Below are 19851 nucleotides of genomic sequence, written 5' to 3'. Positions count from 1 at the left end.
ATTGAACATTTAAAAATGGAATTGAGGTTAAATAACACAGAAAGCGTGGCAGAAGCGAAGTGCGGTTCCTAATCGAGCTGGCGAGATTTATCGCGCTACCTTCACAAGTCTGCGGGTTTGTATAGAGTCAGGGGCGGTTGCGATGTTGTAGTGCTTGGCCCAATAGTCGAGACCTAACTGCGGATCAGCGATCGTAATGGCCTAGTTTCGGACGGCATGTTCGTCCTAGAGATGTGTAATGTGCTGTGCGGGTAGGCTTGCAATAGATAGAATCACCGTCGTGGGGGGAGAACAGCCCCGACCAGTAGCTCCAAGTCCGCTTGTGTATTTGCATCCAGTTACTTTAGATTTTGCTTTGTTTTTATTAAATTTGTGATAATCAAATATTTGCATTGATTCCAAACAGGTGTATAGGATTTTGTGTTTGTTCGTTTTTCATTTAAAATTTGATGTAAATTTTTTAGACAGAACTTCCCTCGTTCTTCTAAGCATCCTGTGCAAAACAAAATGTTTTACTTGAGTCGACTGCTATGTAAATTCGGCAGCATTTAGCAAAATGTTTCATGTAATTTTGAATTCAGGGAAAGTTCTGAGGGTGTAGATATTGTTTACATAAATTCGAAAAAAAACTTAGGTGGCTTATGTGGATAAAGATATTCTTATTTACTCATCTAAACCTTCCTGTACTTACCCTACACTGTACGTACCACTTTCTCGACTTAAGTAAAAAAAATCAATTTTATGTACAGAGATCAAATTTTTCTTGGACATCAACCAACAAAAACTATTTAAAATTTGGACATCAAAATGATTTATTATAAAAATCGAGTTTACACGTCTTTGTTTCAAGCAATTTAATAGTTTGATATTAAAGTGTTTATTTTCACATCGTTCTACAACACAGTGTTGGTAAGGTAACTTTAACGACAATGAAAGGTGTTTCACGATAAGTCTGCACATTTCTTTTAAACTGTTTTTAGCAGTATACTAAGCAAATCTAAAAATATCAAAGTAAAGAGGTCTTATAAGCCTTTAGGTACTCCGTAAAACCATAAATTACGGACTCTTCTAGTGTAAGTTTGATGGTCGGTAAACAATGAATAGAGGAGGGATTGTTTAACTCTGCAACAAATTTGATCGAGATGTCTGTAACGCTCGCGTACAGTTATTATTACACTAGGCAGTGTGGTAAAATATGAACTTGTTTGTGTTCATAAGTCAGTGCGTAGTTAACTTTTAACATTATGAAAATACATATTTTGTTTTGGTATTTAATCGAGATACGTGTCGTCTGTAAAGGATCGGCAAAGATGCTGTATAGTTTTTCAAATTCTGTAGGGTCACATTGTCCCTCTAAACCTAGTAATGCGAAATCATAATCACTTTTGTGTGAAGAGTAACGCATTTTTTGAATCCGTCATTAGAATCGATGATTTACAGTTTTGGGTTTGCCTTATTAAATGCTCCATTATCGGCTTTACCATATCCAAATGTTACAACAGCCACATAATACTACTACAGAACTTGGAAAACTATACTTGGGAAGTTGTTTCACCACATTGTTGGCTTAAGTAACAATACAGGACCATACTTCCACACATTATAAATTTATTTCAGTAACGATATTTTCCGGTAGCCTTTGGATCTCCATGGGACCAGAATCCACTCCGTCGCTTTAGAGATGTCACAACAACCCAAAAAGTAAAACGGGGTATGAAGCAGTAAAATTCAAATACCTCTGCATCAAATGTTGCGATTTTATTTTAACTGTTGAACTTCGTCCTCTTTTGATTTTATTTTCTATTTTGTTAATTTAGAAATCGTTGTTAGATGTAGAAACAGAGAAAATCGAACAGCGAAAAATTGTACTTGTTTAAGATATGTAAGATAAAATATTTATTCTACATTTAATTGTCACAAGTAACAGTAAAACATGTGTTGCATGAATTTTTCGTGTTTCTGTTCCTTTCACCAGTCTCGCTCCATGTCGCAGCGTTTACTATATGAAGTCTTCTATCAGTTAAAAACAATTTAAAAAATGTTCCCATTGTACAAAGTCAGAATTTTGCTACTTGCAAGCTTCAGTTAATAATGCCCGCAACATATTATAACGCATGAAGCGGAAAATTTCGCAATATACTGTTTGAATTACATAATTGTTAATACTTGCAAACAAACTATTTCAACGCATTTTCTACAAGAAAATCGGAAGTACAAACAGTGCTCACTCTTTCAGCAAAAACCTTGTTTATGTTTTTCCAGACATTCAAATTAATTAATCAAACATTTATTTAGTGGGACCGAACTTTAAAATATTTTAACATATTATTAGCGTTTAAAGTATGATTTTAGTAAACAGATATTTAAGTACGGCATATTTTAGGCAAACTTTTTATTGTTACGAGAATATAGAACAAATAAAATTTAAGGTTTTTTTAATGTCTTGTTTATTTGGAAGACATTTCTTGTTATTAAAACCAGTATAAATTGATTGAGTATGAATACAATTTGTTAAAGTATAGTATACATAGAGCATATTGCCTTTTAGAAGCGAAGGAATCTATTTTACAAGCTTGGATCAACAGTATTTTCTTTTGCGTAAGGTTCATATACAAGATTTCTAATTTTACAGCATCAATTCGCTACTTATTTTACGTCTAATAAAAATAAATTTTCAGCATCGCTTCACGCTTAAATCCAACGAAAATCTATTTTTTCTGCCTGTTACAATTAGAACACATTTGATTGTATCATAAATTATAAAAAGTAGGTACTTGATCGATCAATATTACAATTTTTGTTCAATTTAAAAGATTACACTTAAAATAATTACGATTAATTGTAAAGTAATTAAAAAATGTTACATTTACGATGTAAATGGTGCGATACCACCATTTAACATAACAGAACATTTCTACTTTAACAAATACACCAAGTGCTGCACATTGCACATCAGTGATGCATCTTAAAAATTTAAATAAAAAAACTGCACTATAATTACACTAAATATTTACAATAACTTGATCAAGTGCTTTGAACGAAAAATTTACATTCACTATGTATAATCAATAAAAACTTTGTGTATTAAAAATCACTTATGTACAAAACAATTACACAGTTACGAGTCCATGCAACATCTGCATAGACCAGGTCAGGTCAAAAACATCCTGACTCAATAAGCGAATATGGGAAAGTTGATTTCTACGGCTATGCCCATCACAGTATTTAGCTTTTTTTCTAACGAACCCCGGAATTGTCAAGGCCTATGAAACCTGAAAGTAGAAACGTCTATAATACAATTTCACGATCACCCAAATCTATCTCACCTAGTTAAATGCCGGCTACCTTCGTGAACGGCCATCTCAGAGCTCTTGAACTCGTTCAGTTCTTTCCTAATGGCAGCTTTGTCCTTTGGAGTTAGCCTCGTCCAAGGCTTGTCCGCCCTTCGATCGTAATCGTGGGCTTGGGTTACCTCGATATAGTCGTTGAACCGGATGATTTTCTTCTCTTTCAGTTCTTCTACGGTTGGCCGGAAACTTAACTTACGTAAGAGAAAACGCTTCTTTTCTTCTTTCTGTTTCTTTTCTTCAGCTGGACTTTGTTCTAAAGGAACAAACAAAGATTATATATAACAAAGAACTGTTCAAAATGTAAAATGTTATTTTGGTGCATACATACCCGCAGTTCTTTTACTTTATATGAAAATTAATATATATTAAATAAATTACAGAATTGCTGTCTTCTTCATTTTTATTAAAAATAAAAAATTCATCCTGAACACTCCAAAAGGTTGTTGTTTATTCAAATTTTACCTAAATATATATTTCGTGATATTCTCAACAGTGAGTGAATGCCATTATTATTATTATTATATTTTTAAAGCATATTTTAAAATTTATAACAGCTGAGTTTTTTCGCGTTTCTAAGCAAACTTCTTTTTTTATTTAATGTACGTTTTCTATTTCGTTCGTTACAATAAAATTTGTTCCGTTAAGCGAAATCACGCCACTACTAGTTTATTACGATTTAGGTCCACTTACTTTTCAAGATATTCCTCTCTTCCAATTCCTCCTGGGTCGGCCTCATGCTCAGCCTCCTAATCAGCCTGGCGCCGATCGCCTCTTTCGCTTCTTGCCGTTCATTTTCCGACTGTATCTGCAAGATATTCCGGTTGATCAATTCCTGACGGTCCGGTCTCAACGCCAGTTTCAGCGACAAGCTCTCCTTTCTTGCAATTTTCATTGCTAACCGGCTCTCTTCGCTCCCATCCCTGTCTTCATCTCTGTAATTGATAGGACCGTCATTAGAGTCGCTGTCACTACCGTCCTCCTTGATTACGTACGGTCTGGCGTTTTCTTTGTTCTCTAACGTGCACGGCAGACCTATGCCGAATTTTACCGGCTTTGAACTGTAAATAAAACAGAGGTGTTATTAGTGGAAACCGTGATGAGTCAGCTTGTTAGGAATAGGGGAATAGGTTCGCTGGAAGGTCAGCGGAAATATTCCCCGAATTATGTGGAGGTTATGCAGATGGGTGAGAAGTTGATGTAGATCAGCTTCGTGACTGCTCGCAACCAACAATATTTAATTCAGAACGAAAAAGTGGGTGAAAAGTCTAAACAAAGCGATAATAAATCGATATTCTGATGCGTGGTGGTAACAAAAAACGTGATTTTCGTGGAAATTTAAAAACAAAGTGGTTAAAAGTGATTATATAAAAAAGTACGTAAATAATAATACGTAATTGGCTTTTTTTATTTAAAAATAACAGGAACGGTATGTTCGTTGCTCACGCATTGATCACGCGTTTATTACTTTGGTCTGAAATTAAATCCCTAAAGAATTAGAAAATGAGATTGAGAGAAATTATTCCGCGAGGCTCCATCGGTGAATGGAAATTATGATCAGTGATGAGAAAACGTACCCTCTGAAGCTGTAAAAAGAACGATGTATAAAACCGGCAGCCAAGCGTCATCCTTGTACTCAGGCATTTATATTGTGCGTAATGTTTCATTTTCCGTACACGTTATGTAATAAGTATATTACATAATTTGTTGCAAATTGGTAACAAAATAGCTTTAAACACGAATCTTAAAGTATTTTTTTTTTTCAAAACGTTCATGGAAAGCTTTATTGAATTAAGATTTTTAAAAAGTTACAGTTATTATCGGAATGGTCTAGTGGAGGAAGATTATTATTTATCGTGGATTACTGAAAAAATTATTTGATAGATGGACCTCATCCTCATTTAGGACTGCAATTTACAAGTGTTACGATTTATTTAAAAGAAAAATCATGTATTTTTGTATTTTTGGGTTCGCTGCATATCTTTGATCAACAGTTTTCAAGACATTTGGAATTGTCACATTTAAAAATTCACAGCTTTTTTTCATTTTTTTGACTTTTCTCATATTTTTCCTGTATTCTATATCAACATCATGTATTTTATGTTGTTTCAGAAGTTGTGTCAAAGTAAAATTTTCTTTTGATATTAGTCTCACTAATAATTTCAAAAGTATGATGGTTATTTGAAAAATATAAGTAGGGTAACAATTTGCATACCGTTTTGGTTTCAATGACTTAAAACACTTCATTTCTTTATGTTTGTCACAACAATGCAGTCAAAAAGATTCGTGCAAAAGTTACTAATTTTTAAAAACGTCAATTTTATAATATTAAAATCTAAATACATATTTTTCTCATTTTTTTTTTTTAAATTAGGAATCCAAATCTGTCAAAAATTACAGGTCTAGCCCCACCCACCCGCCCCCTATTTTCTCAGAGGATGTCATTTGCCAAAATAAGACTTTATGTTAGCAAGTACTAGCCCCGCTCGTCCGCCCTTTATTTTCTCAGAGGGTAGTATTTGCTACAACTATCCTAGAGAGCTATCCTGCGAGAAAGCAGGGGCGGGTGGGCGGGGCTAGTGTTTGCAAAGGTAAAACTTATTTTGGCAAATGACTTATACTTTCAGAAAATAGGGGTCGGGTGGGTGGGGCTAGCGCACTTGCTACGATAAAACCGATTTTGTCCCGTATTTTTTCAGAGGATATGTCATTTGCCGAAATAAGTCTTATCTTAGCAAGTACTGGCCCCGCCCACCCACCCTTTACTTTCTTAAAAGGTATTTCATCTGCCAAAATCAGTCTTGTCTTACCAAGTACTATCACCGCCCACCTGCCCCCTAGTTTCTCAGAGGAATTGCCAAAATCAGTTTTATATATCTTATGTACGGGGGTTTCAACAGTCCAAAAATAATAAAAAAATTCTTGATGATGTAGATTACGAAAAAAACATAATTTTATAAAAGTAAAATTGGCAACACTGCATGCACCTAATGCATGAATACCTCCAGCTTACTTTCTAATTCCTTAGTAACGATGGTGACTGAAGTCCCCCTTTTATTCTTTCTTAGGACAATAACCATAGTCATTGATCGTTGTACATTATTATTATTATTATTAATAAAACAAGCTGTTATTTTTCATTAAGAAATAAACCAAAAAGACATTTATAAATTCTAAACCAAAAGAAAAATCCATTATAGCATCAACAACTAAACAGAGAAGGTGTTCAAAATTCCTGCCTTGTTCATATAAGTAAGCTTGTAATGTTTCTAAATTTTGATCATTTTTTGTAAAAGTTACGTCATCAGTACTTGCTAAAATACAACTGATTCTGGCAAATGGCATACCCTCTAAGAAAAGAGAGGGTGGGTGGGCGGGGCTAATATCTGCTAAGATAAGATTGATTTCGGCAGATGAGATACCATCTAAGAAAAGTATTATTATTATTATTAATAATAAAACAAGCTGTTATTTTTCATTAAGAAATAAACCAAAAAGACATTTGTAAATTCTAAACCAAAACAAAAATCCATTATAGCATCAACAACTAAACAGAGAAGGTGTTCAAAATTCCTGCCTTGTTCATATAAGTAAGCTTGTAATGTTTCTAAATTTTGATCATTTTTTGCAAAAGTTACGTCATCAGTACTTGCTAAAATTCATGATTCTGGCAAATGCAATTCCCTCTAAGAAAAGAGAGGGTGGGTGGGCGGGGCTAATACCTGCTAAGATAAAACTGATTTTGGCAGATGAGATACTCCCTAAAAAAGAGAGGGCGGGTGGGTGGGGCTAAAACCTGCTGTGATGAGTGATTTTGGCAGATGAGAAGCCCTCTAAGAAAAGAGAGGGTGGGTGGGTGGGGCTAGTATCTGCTAAAATAAGACTGATTTTGGCAAATGATATACCCTTTAAGAAAAACGAGGGCGGGTGGGCAGGGCTAGTACCTGGTAAGATAAAACTGATTTTGGCAGATGAGTTACCCTCCAAAAAAAGAGAGGGTGGAGCTAATACACGCTAAGATAAGATTGGCAAATGAGATACTCCCTAAGAAAAGAAAGGGCGGGTGGACGGGGCTAATACCTGCTAAGATAAAACTGATTTTGGGAGATGAGATACCTTCTAAGAAAAGAGAGGGTGGGGCTACACGCTAAGATAAGACTGACAAATGAGACACTCCCTAAGAAAAGAGAGGGCGGGTGGGCGGGGCTAATACCTGCTGAGATAAGATTGATTTTGGCAGATGAGAAACCCTCTAAGAAAAGAGAGGATGGGTGGGTGGGGCTAGTATCTGCTAAGACAAGACTGATTTTGGCAAATGAGATATCCCCTAAGATAATAGAGGGCGGGTGGGTGGGGCTAATACGGCTGAGATAAGATTGATTTTGGCAGATGAGATACCCTCTACGAAAAGAGAGGGTGGGTGGGGCTAGTACCTGCTAAGATAAGACTAATTTTGGCAAATGAGATACCCCCTAAGAAAAGAGAGGGCGGGTGGGCGGGACTAATACCTGCCGACATAAGACTGATTTTGGCAGATGAGATATTCCCTAAGAAAATAGAGGGCGGGTGGGTGGGGCTAATACGGCTGAGATAAGATTGATTTTGGCAGATGAGATACCCTCTAAGAAAAGAGAGGGTGGGTGGGGCTAGTACCTGCTAAGATAAGACTAATTTTGGCAGATGAGATACCTCCTAAGAAAAGAGAGGGCGGGTGGGCGGGGCTAATACCTGCTGAGATAAGACTGATTTTGGCAGATGTAATACTCTCTAAGAAAAACGAGGGCGGGTGGGTGGGGCTAGTACCTGGTAAGATAAAACTGATTTTGGTAAATGGGAATAACTTCGTCACTAAAATAGGTTGACGCTGTGAATGACTGGTAAGAGATATGAGTATCAAATTATGCTCCAATTCTACGTTTTAGGGCATGATTATATTATTATCGAAGAACAAAATTATACATCAAGTTTCAGGTTTCAGCTAAATATGCAGTGCTAAATCACTATGGAAATCATATTTTACATTTATGAGGAAGTCTTCAAAAAGTTGAAAATAATTATGCGGCACTTTTTTGTAGTATAAGTTGCTTCCAAAATATGGGAATCTTTTGAGAATAGCCCAAGAAAATACGAGAAATCGTGAACTATAGAAAAAGCCAGTGTACAAAATTTGGTCTACTGACTGTATGCATTATGTTTTGAGAAAGACGCAAAAAACTGTCGCACATTTGTAAGTCTATTTAATGTAAAGTTCTTATTTTTGATTACATGATTTATATTATTTTAAGTCGAAACAACAACAAACACCAAATGCTTCGTTGTTGAGATGGTGAAATTTTAAATTTGAAAATGGAGTTGTCATGCTTTGATGCCAAGCTGTGGATTTATAGCAGTGTGAGAGTCAAGGGTACGGATTTGTCGTAATTTGAAATTGATAAACACATATTTAAATGATTAATAAATAGATGATATTTATTTTATTAGGAGTTTAAGTGATACTTTAGGTGCCAAGTATGGACATGTCAGTCTTTGAAGCTTAAATTTTGAACAAATTATTAGTTGTAACTCAAAATTTACAAAAAGCGGAATCAACGGGTTTTGATTCTAGATGACTCCTTTGTTTGTTGGAAGTAAAACTAGATTTGGACAAAAATAAAATCGGTTAAACTAAAAAAAATGAACTAACTATCAAAGAACAAAGTATCTCTTATACCTAAACTTCAACTTTCTCTATATGCACCTCGTTCTTCTAAAATTTTCCTTCTTATTTTGCGTTGTTCTTTTTTAACATGTATTCGAACCCGAAACAAAGAAAATAGTTTTAAAAATTTTAATTTAATATTATGACAAACTGGCAATTTAAAACTTGCAATTTGGTGATCAAGTTTCATTTCGTGTTAATACAAAGTTTTTCTTCAGGAATTACCTTCTTTAAATTTTCAAAAAAAATTTCCATAGTTAAAAACAAATTAAATACAAGTTCTGTTGGATATGAATTAACTCTACATTCTCTTAAAAAAACGAATTTCGTATAAGGCCTAGAAATTTTTTTGGTAATAATTGCTTGTAGACAATTAACACACTTTAAATTTCGTCTAATTCTTGCCAAAATATAGCCAGCAACATTATACAAACAATTTTGTGGCACAATACAAAACGCTTGGTTATAACTGTTCCAGCCCCTTGGAAGAGAAAGTGTCCAGACTGCAGAAGAAACGGCATTACTTGAAGCTGGTAAATCTCAGTATGGTAGAGGAAGCTCTACAGTACTGCTTTCCAGACGTTAAAGACGTCTCATCTGAATATAAACAACAGTCTTTTTCGTAGTCTTTAAAATCTTTAACTTTTAAACTTAAATAATAAAAAATTTCGTGTAATATACCTGGGTAGAATTTGCATTGCTCTATTTTCCGACGTAATGTATGCAAAGATAGCAATAAATAGATTAATTTTAATAAAGATTCATAGCCTGAAGAACCACAAGAAAATTTTATGGACAGTGCTTTTTCTACAGTCTCGAGGCTCCACCTCCTCAATTTTTTTGACTTAAATGCATTTGTAATTACTTCTTTGTTCACTTCAAATTTACCTGCAATCACCAGTTTGTCATTAATTTTTAATTTTTAAAAATTCAAACTGTTAATTTTTTCTTTTAAACAACCAATTTCGTCTTCTTTCTTCTGCAACAAATTTTGGTAGTACTTTCCTAAACACTCGATTGGCGCTATTAATTCTTTTTCAGTGGCTATTAAATTTTGAATTTTGATATTTTGTTCATTAATTGTTTGTTCCGGATTAACAATTTTAAATGGTGTTTTATCTTTAAAATCTTGAACATGAAAATATTGCGGTAAAACGTTCTCTTTTAACTTTAAGTCGTATTCGAAATGTTCTTGATCAAAGTGCACCTTAAAATATAATTCTTGTCAAGGAACTCTAGTGTAAAGATAAGAAAGAATAAGATTCAAGATTCATTTATATCTGTTTACAAAGCCATTCATCGACATATTTCGTTGAATCAACATGGGTTTGTTGCGTCGTAAATTCACTATAACGAAGCTTCCAACTGCTGTACAGTTTATCTCTGAGGGAATAGATGAAAGAGGTCAGGTGGATGTTTATGGGCTCATATCTGTCGTCTAGGATAAATTACATCTTTTACACGGTTTCAGATTGTGAGAGTATTTATCATTTCAGGGGTGGCTCAAGGTTCTAATCAAGCTCCCTTGAGGTTTGTGCAGACGATCTACGCTTTTCCTTATATCCTACGTACCTACTTGTACTACTAATTTGAAAACTCGCTTAATCATTAAGTAGAATAGCAGATTAATCTACTAACATAAGTCAAACGACAACGTCTAATGAGTAGGTAATTTAAATTATATCAGGAATCAAGTATCCTTGAAAAACACACTTAAACTACATAAAAAATGTTTGCCTGTAGTGGGGTGAATGCAATTAAACTGAATCTTTCCCAAACCAATATTAAATCCCTCGCCTGGAACTCGAAACCTCCGTAGAATTAAATTTTCAAACTCTATTAAATATATCTCTTCGTGAACGTTTCGTTTCCTGGCACAAATCTAAACCCGGATGGATATTGCAACAACATACGAGCCCTCAGAACGAACATCTTTTAAAGTAACGCCAGAAATATCCAAGAATTCGTTCCTAAACGAATTCTGCCATACCAACAACATGCATATTTAATACAGCAATTCCTTTCCTTCACGTTTCGAATTCGTTTTGTAAAACAAAAATTATTTTAAACTTTCCCCGCTTTGCGCAGTTAAATATTGTTGGTTGCAGTTTATCAAACTGAAACTAACCGTTTTGGGCCATCTAACCAATCATTTCATTACAATAACTGACACTATGACAGAAATAAATCAACACACAATCAAAAATAAAATCACACCCCAACCAAGACCCAGTAAGAATAGAGGTGTTGATGATGATGAGAGTCAGAAGAGGCGGGGAAATGTAACAATGACAATGTGCACACTACATATAATAATTACCATATTCTTATCCGAGGCCTCATAGGGGGCCTTCTGGACGAACAAAGCAAAATAAAGAAAGTTAGTTTTTGCCAGACACGAAATGGCGCAGCAGATAAAACCGTACAGATTTTTTGCTTAACTTACTTGAAACTCGCATTGTGTTCGGTTTGAGCTTGTCGTATTGTTAGCGGTCTGTTTTCTTGCGTTGGTGTGTTCTGAGGCGTGCCGGGTCCGCTGCCTCCGCTGCTCTTCTTTTTTAATGCCGATTTTAACGGTATCGCGTTGAATTTTGGCTCTTTGGCTGGGATCTCATCGATTCGACTTGTGTCGATTGTGGGATCCGGCTGGGGCATTCGGAACATATACGACGAATTGTCATCCAAGTTGTCGTAGTCGATCTCGTCACCGTCGTCATCTTCGTTCTCTGGAAGGACACATTATGACATTAAACTGTATTAATTATATTTTTCTATTGCAGTATACACTAGTTTATACACACAATGAAGTTCCATGACCCGTCCTATGTGAAGGAAACAGAAGCTGAAGCTCAGAAATTCGCCAAGAAGTCTAAAATAAATTTCAAAACAAATGCGTTTCCAGTTGATAAACAACCACGGTTAAATTTCACCAGAGGTAAATGAACTCGAAAATAAACGAAATGACAGAAAAACAAACGAAAGGACAGAGTGGAGAGAGGTAATTAGGGTTTGAAAGCTAGAGTTAAGTCGCCCCACGCAAATTTCTCCATTTGAACTGAGGTTGATAAACAAACGAGGGTTCAGATTGAAACAACATAATATAAAAAAAGTAAATACGTACAATTTTTACTTGATTGTTTCTAGCAAACTGACGCATTTTTTTACTTGTGAAGCCGATTCGACTACGGTTCAAATGGAAAACTACATATATTATTTTTCGGTACAATATACCGTGTATGTATACAAATTAAATATGTGTCCTAGAATAAACGGGATGTTTCGGTTCACCTGTTCTGTGGTACTTTAATATCTAGGTTATTTCAGAAGATAAAAACAGTCTAGAACGGTCAATTGCGACAAAGAAATCTAAAAAATAAAGATAGTTTTAATTCACTGTCTAATTTTCCCGTTTTCTTAATTTTTTTCGTTATTTTTGGCATGAGGCTCAGGTCTATCACTTACTCTGATTGATTTTTTTTTGCTTTCCCATTTATTTATTCTGTATTTTATTTACTTACACGTTTTTATTTTTTATTTTGACATGTAAGGGGACTAAATGAAATGTTATATCACTCAAAAAAAAAGAAATAAAATTATGTTGTTTGAAAAACTTAAAAAACATATTAATGTCTCTTCTAGAAACGTCATCATCGCATTCCGTAGTATGGTCATTTTATAGACCTTTACATCAATTGACAGTAACAAATTTAAAAATTTTGTTCTTTTTTTTTTTAAATAAATGTTAGGTTAAAGTGGAACGAGAAACGGGCCAGCCACAATTTATTTTTTTTAAAGCATTTGATCAAATAAATTGTGAATTCTCTCAATCTAGTTCTTGTGATTTTTGCTAAGATCTTATATACTACATCAAGTACAGCTATTCCTCTTCTAGCTAGTTTTCACATTCCGTTTTGTCTCCTTTTTTAAATATGGGGCAGATAATGGCTCTGTTCTATCATTTCGGTGTTATCTCCTCTTGCCATATTCTAAGTATTAGTTGATATATTCTCTTAGTAAGTTGTTCGGCTCCTATTTTCAGTAGTTCTGCAGGTATTCCATTTTCTCCGGGGCTTTTATGACATTTCATTTCTTGTATCATTCTACTCACTTCTTGTCTTCTTGTTTTCACTATTTTTGGCTGTTGTTCTTCCTCCGTCTTGTCATTTAGTAGGTTTTCAAAATATTCCGGCCATCTGTCTAGTTTTTCTACTGTATCTCCAATCAGTTGTCCTTCTTTACTTCTGCAGTATACTGTTCTCATGCTCGCGGTCTGTCTTGTCTTCCTGACTTCTTGGTAGAAGTTTTGTATCTCTTTTTTTGGTAGTGTTTTTCTATTGTATCCATTTTTTTTTCAAATGTTCTCTTTTTCCATCTGCATTTTGTTTGGTTATTTTCCTTTTTCTTCATAATCTTTTATAGCTTTCTTTGTTGGTTTTCGATCTATTCTTATTTTTGCAATGTTTCTATTTTTCAAGACTTTCTTACATTTTTTATCATACCAATCTTCCTTTCTACTTCTTCGTTCGATATTGTCCATGTATTTCTTTGCTGTTTCTACCACTTCTACTTCAATTTGGCTCCATTTGTCTTCTATTGTTTCGTGTGTTGTATCTTTACTTCCTAGTATTTTATTTAATTCTATTTCAATTTGTTGTTATTTTTTTGTCCTTTAGTATCTCGACATTGCCTCTTTTTGTTTCTTTTTTTGGTTTTCTATTGGTTGGTAGTTTTTCTTTTCTTTTTGTTATAACTAGCGTGTGGTCGCTGTTAGCATCTGATCTAGTTGTGCTATTCTATCAAAAATAAGAAAAGATCGAAAACCAACAAAGAAAGCTATAAAAGATTATGAAGAAAAAAGGAAAATAGCCAAACAAAAATGTATACGGAAAAAGAGAACATTTGAAAAAAAAAAAAATGGATACAAGAGAAAAACACTACCAAATCGTATCGTCTCTATTTTCTATTAGAACATGGTCTATTTGGTTCTTTGTCTTGTTGTTCGGGGAGGTCCATGTTTTTTTATGTATACTTTTATGATCAAAATGAGTGCTTAGTATTTTTATTTTATTTTCTTCAGCAAACTATAAGCATTTTTCCATTTTCGTTGCTTTCTTTGTGTAGACTTTTCCCTCCGATGATATGCCGGAACTATTTTTATGTCATATTCTGGGATTTGTCTTATTATATCTGCAATCGTTTCATAGAATTCATTTTTTATTTTTATGTTTGTCTCTTCCGTATGTGCATGTCCATTTATGATGCTTATTTTTTATATTTTCCTCGGATTCTTATGTAACATATTCTGTCCGATATTGATTTCAAGTCTATCACGGTCCTCTTCAATCTTTCATTCACTATAAATCCAGTCCCAAAGTACCTTTTGTTTCCTCCACTTTTAAAGAACACGTTTTTTCTGATCTCCATAACTTCATTTTCTTGCTGCTTTGTTTCTTGTAGGGCTAATATGTCCAGCCGATACTTTTCCATTGTGTTTATCAGGTTTCTCAGGGCTCCTTCTTCGGAAGTGCCTCTTATCTTCCATATTCCCAATTTAATTATTGATCTATCACCTTTATTCTCCTTTCCTGCTCCTTTTTTTCTTGTTTTACCATTTCGTGTCCCTTTATCTTGCCATGTCGTCTTCGTTCGTTCCGAGTTTTTTCCGCCTTGTCTAGTTTTTTAATTCTTTGTTTTTGTCTGTATCAATCCCATTTTTTTCCTTATTACGATCTTTTGCTATCCTACCTTGATTCTCTTCCCCTTATTCCTTTCTAGTTGTGCTATTCTTCGAAGTTCCTTTTGTATTATTCTTTCTTCCTTTGACATGTCATCATTTATATAAATTGGCTCGTCATTTCTGGTTTTCAATTTACTTTTGATTTCCATTATTTTCATTTTATCTTGGATACTGTTCAATTCCACCACAGCAATTTTCTCCCTCAACTTCCTTACTGTGTTTACTTCTATCCTTACTCCCAATTCTTTGTCCATAAAATTTTTCATTGTACTTGTACTACTATATTTTTCTTCCTCTTTTCCTTTTCTAGCTTTTCTATTCTCTTAGGCAACTATCATTTCTTTTTTTAGCCCATCCAGTTCTCTTACCATTTTCTCATTAGATTCTTTTAGTTGTATTATTTCTTCTTCATATTGTTCTTGGTTTTGTGCTATCTCACTGATTTCTTTTTTCACTTCCTTTATTTCTTCGATTGTTCTTTTTTGTTCTTCTCTAATTGTCTTCGTATCCTCCACGACTGCTTTCAGCATCGTCATCATTTGCTCTATTTCCGTCCTCTGTTTTCCGTTTTATTTTCGCCTTTTTGCGGTGTCTTCGGTGTTATTTTCGATCTTCTTGTGATGTCGATACCCTCTTCTCCGTTCCTTTTCCTCCCTTCATCGGCTGAACTCTCTTCCGATTTCATGTTGGGATCATTTTCGTCGTCTATTTTCATATCTATTTTGTTCATAATCCGCGGAAGAGGCGGTAATCAGTCGACCTGTTGGATCGTCCTCCTCTATCGGATTTATAGTTCGTCGGTGTTTTAATGTTTTTCTTTAAAAATCCGCTCATTTCTCCGTCTGTTTTTTATCTTCAGCTGTTATCTGTTTACACTTCGTTTTTAACTCAGATTTACCTACCTTTACTTCGAGGGTATCTCATTTCCCAAAATCAGTCTTATTTTAGCAGGTACTATCCCCGCCCACCCACCCTCTCTTTTCTTAGAGTCTGTCATCTGCCAAAATCGGTTTTATCTTAGCAGGTACTAATTAATTCTTAAGATTTTATCATGATTTTGAAAAGAGAAGTATCAGATTATCTTCTCACACATTGGATTAAAAAATTAACTTAGATCACAACAAATATTCTCCTGCACAAACTTTTATCATTTCTCCTTCAACTCTGTGTAACACGCTTACGAAATTTTGTAAAATAAAAAAAGCAATTGATTTTTTACATACAAAAGAATATATTACGGTATAACAAACCAACGAGGATACCGTGTATATGCATAAATAAGCCGATACGAGTTACATCAAATCCTCACGTTCTAGTAATAAAGTTAAGCAATATTATCTATTCTTTTTGAACAAACATAAGCAATGTATATGTACATTATAAAATAATGTTGGCACCGAATCTGCTCGGTTGGATATAGTAATGGAAATCTGAATTTTTAACAGGTTATTTCAACCCGCTATTACGAGTTAGGTATTCTGAGCTTAATCCCGTTGTAAACGGAAAGGTTTTTTATTAAATTATTATTACGTTTCCATGTCAAACATCATGAGTTTTCGTAGACAGACTGTGTCGACAGTACGCAATTCATCATTTAAATGGTCTACGTCGTCTGCTTCTATTTTTGGTTAATGTATCAAAATGTAGAAAATTGCCTGAGGGTATATTGCAGGCTCATCAATCAACTTACAGAAGAATGATTTACAAATCAATAGCCTGATACTTTCTAAAAGACAATTTAATAGTTAAGTTGTCTATTGGAAAGTGAAATGTCTAATAACTCGTAATAATATTCTAGTATAGTTTACCGAATTCTGTAAAACTAGTAAAGGGCATAACAATCCCTTTTGTGCGGTTTGTCACTGGCACGAGCCTATACCATCATAAATCAATATTTTTGTGCCAACATCTTCTCAGCGGGTGCAGGTCTGGCTTCAGTTATGTTGCTCTGTTTATAAATGATACATAACAGCAAATTTATATGAATCCGTACGGAAACGGGAGACCTATTTCTTCGTACCCTAGGGGCCATGAAAGTTCGAGAAAACGTTTACAATACTCGCTTCGCTTACGCTCGGGAAGTAAAACAATTTTTATACCGAAATTCAAAAAGCGGCTTTTTAAAATGTGTAATTTACCAAGTCGAAAACAAAGTGGCCCTCAACTAATTGCATTACCATGCCTTTGATATTTTAATACCGGCAAGCCCGCCCCTCCCCTCTCCTCTAAATCAAATTACCTTCGTACTCGTAGTCGCCCATTTGTGGCGGCGGCGGCGACTGCCGATTCGGCACCGGACTGGGCGAACTGAACATCGGCGGTGGGGGGATGGGCCCAATTTCTGATACAGGAATGGGCGGCTCTGGCAAGTCAGAGAGCATCAAGCCGGGATCGGATATGGGGGGCGGAGGTATGTTGTGGGACTGTTTCTCGTGCGGAGGCGGCGTGCTGCCGGGGGGACCTTGTTGACCATCGTTGACTGGAAAACACTCGTTAATGAACATCAAACACGAAACTTTTTTACTTACAGTGTTCACTGTGGTAGCACAAGAGTCGCCTCGTCAGCCTCCCGTGGCCTAACGTGTTGGGCCGCTCCGGCTTGCCCGGAGTCGCCTCCATTCCGGGAGGTTGGGTAACTTGTGAGGGCGTATCTCCATTGGGAGACAGGGCGCCGTTGTGTGCCGTTCCATCAGTCTTTTCTTTTTTCGGCTCTGGAATTAAATTGAGACTGGTGAGAAAAGATGCTGACGAAGGAAGGTATTCACAAATTGGGTAGATGAAATTAGGACAAACGTGTTAGTGGGAAACGACGATCTTAACGTGGAGCTACTTTGCGGGCGAAAGTTGAAAAAGTTTATTTGAACTTGGAAGTACACAAGCTTTGCCCTTAGGACAAAACCGTAATAATAAACCTAGTGTTTGAGGCAAGCGCCAGTTTATGAGCTCGTCTGGGTTGTTTCGTAACATGTGGCGGACTCACACCACAGTTTGATAGTTGTGGGCAGATTTGTAGGGCTGAATTTCGTAATTGGAAAACCCTAGCTGCCTCTATCTTTCACCCGTCGACTTGGCTCAAATACCTACAGGAACACCAATATATGTATACAATAATAAGTGCACTACAGTATTTCAAAAATTACATATTTTGATCTAAAGAAAATATTATTTTTGGGACGCAGCCTACAACAATTTTTTAAATGCGACATATATCTATACGTTTTTTGAAATTCCAATGATACAAAATAAATCCGGCGCAACTTGACCGTACTCTCGTGACTCAACTGGCTGAATAATAATCGTTCCCGACGGTGGTCTCTATTTAAACTTATACGTTCCTCTCGATAGTTCGAGAACACCGCTTCGAGGGTTTTCTGGGTTGCCCATTGCAAATTTCGCTTCCAGGTTTTTCGTCAGCGAAGCCCGCGCCGCTTGGCCGATGAGTCATTACCGCCGTACATACCGCAATAAACACATACGTACTAGAAGACCCATAGGCGTCGTACCGGAGCGGCGTATGGGATTCTTTCGTAACAGTATCTTATGGGGAAAAAAGGTATGCGCTTTTTTGTGGCACTAATAATAATAAATGCCTGGGTATACAGTCAAAACATCTACAATATGTAATAAGAAATTTAACACTTGTATATTTGACAAGAATTGTAAATCATAGGTAGCTTTAAGTGAGTTCTCGAGAACACGATAAATGTGGGAGCGTTTAGGACAATTGCATTAAGTTTCTGTACCGAACAGGTGTCTATTACCAAAGATACTATAAATATCGATCCCTTCCTTGTTGATTCAAAGCAAACATTAAATTTGTAAGTGGGTAACAATTGAAACGAAAGCACGTGAAGAATGGGCCTTGGACACGTCAGTTTTGGAAAACGTCCAAAAATTAAACAGCGAAATGTGAGTCATTTCCACAGGCGTAGTTATAAACGTTGCACTTGTAATTTCCACAGCTATAAAAATAAATGTTGGTGTTTAAGAAAACAATATAGTGCTTTTATTTATTACTTTTGTATTTTGTTTTTTGAGACAATAAATACTCACAAACCTGTCTAAAAATAAAACGACGGAACTTATTGTATTTTGTTGGAGTGGCCTTAAGGTAACTTGATTCGTCTTAATACGTACACCTGATCACACTGTACTACATCCTAGCGGCTTACTCGCCCACTCCCCTAAATCGTTCTTCCAACCTTAAATATTCCAAACAAAATCTCCCCATTTATCCCGACACATTTTTATAACGCAATTACAAAAACCAATATTGAAACGACCAACCCCCTTACTTAATGGATTTTCCCTTTTTTAATTTACGACAGTTTTATTGCGCACGTCCTAAACGCTTGAATTTAAAAATCGCGAAACTTCTTCCCAATTGAATATTTAAGCCCAGATATAAAAAAATTTACAGCTTCCCTAAAAATCATTAAACCGCAGAACGCCACTCCCAACCACATTTCTTTGTTGCGGTGAAACCCGAGCGCACACATCAATCATCTCGTCACGTTCCCTCCTAATCCCCCCCGAAACCCGCCTATGGCGATTTGGATTTCGAACAGTTTTACGTAAAAGCGATTCGAAGCATGTGGAAACGACACCGTTGGGAGTTTCGCAAGGTCGTCGAAAATAGGTTCCTGCTTTGTTTTATGGGCTTTTTACGGGCAGTGGTTAATGGAGGACTACGTGGGGTAAAACCGCCGACGGTAATCTAATAACTCAATCAATCCTTATAGTTCTCGCCCTTGGGCTAGGGCACTTACGAGTGGCTTCATTCAAGAAACGTAGTCCATTGTTTATTAAACAAACGCGAAAAATCTATAAAACTGCGAAAAATAACCAAATGCAATTTCGTTTTAGCGAGAATGTTTGTTTTTAGTGTTGCAAAGTTGGAAAGTGTTGTTAATGTTGGAAAACGCAAAAAATGTTTATTTTTGTTTAACGTAGTTGTTGGCAGAACATTTTGTTGTTTACATTACGTTGAGAACGTGGACTGGCTGTTGTGGTGCAAGTACCATTTTAGAAAAAAAAACCTATGTTAATCTTGTTAAAAAATATTAAAC

General features: G+C 35.5%; 1 protein-coding gene across 9 annotated transcripts in view; it reads right to left on the bottom strand.

Moving 5' to 3' along the window:
- Positions 1 to 1869: 1869 nt before the first annotated feature.
- Positions 1870 to 19851, bottom strand: part of LOC135125757 (phosphatase and actin regulator 1) — a 216940-nt gene continuing 198958 nt past the window's right edge. For 6 of the 9 annotated variants that reach the window (XM_064051420.1, XM_064051423.1, XM_064051429.1 and 3 more), the window contains 7 exons: positions 17311 to 17493; positions 17022 to 17261; positions 11492 to 11771; positions 11366 to 11398; positions 4041 to 4408; positions 3327 to 3603; positions 1870 to 3272 (listed from right to left, as the gene is read on the bottom strand). In XM_064051420.1, the coding sequence (XP_063907490.1) occupies positions 3257 to 3272; positions 3327 to 3603; positions 4041 to 4408; positions 11366 to 11398; positions 11492 to 11771; positions 17022 to 17261; positions 17311 to 17493 (1397 nt within the window). In that variant the 3' untranslated portion in view covers positions 1870 to 3256. The remainder of the gene's footprint in view (positions 3273 to 3326; positions 3604 to 4040; positions 4409 to 11365; positions 11399 to 11491; positions 11772 to 17021; positions 17262 to 17310; positions 17494 to 19851) is intronic. The other 3 variants (XM_064051424.1, XM_064051426.1, XM_064051422.1) reach the window with 3 other exon arrangements.

This window comes from Zophobas morio, unplaced genomic scaffold (assembly GCF_036711695.1).
Source record: "Zophobas morio isolate AGI-343-1 ecotype UQ-CSIRO unplaced genomic scaffold, CSIRO_AGI_Zmor_V1 ptg000009l, whole genome shotgun sequence".
NCBI lineage: Eukaryota > Metazoa > Arthropoda > Insecta > Coleoptera > Tenebrionidae > Zophobas > Zophobas morio.
Note: the sequence above shows the minus strand (reverse complement) of the source record. Positions and strands in the feature narration are given on the sequence as shown.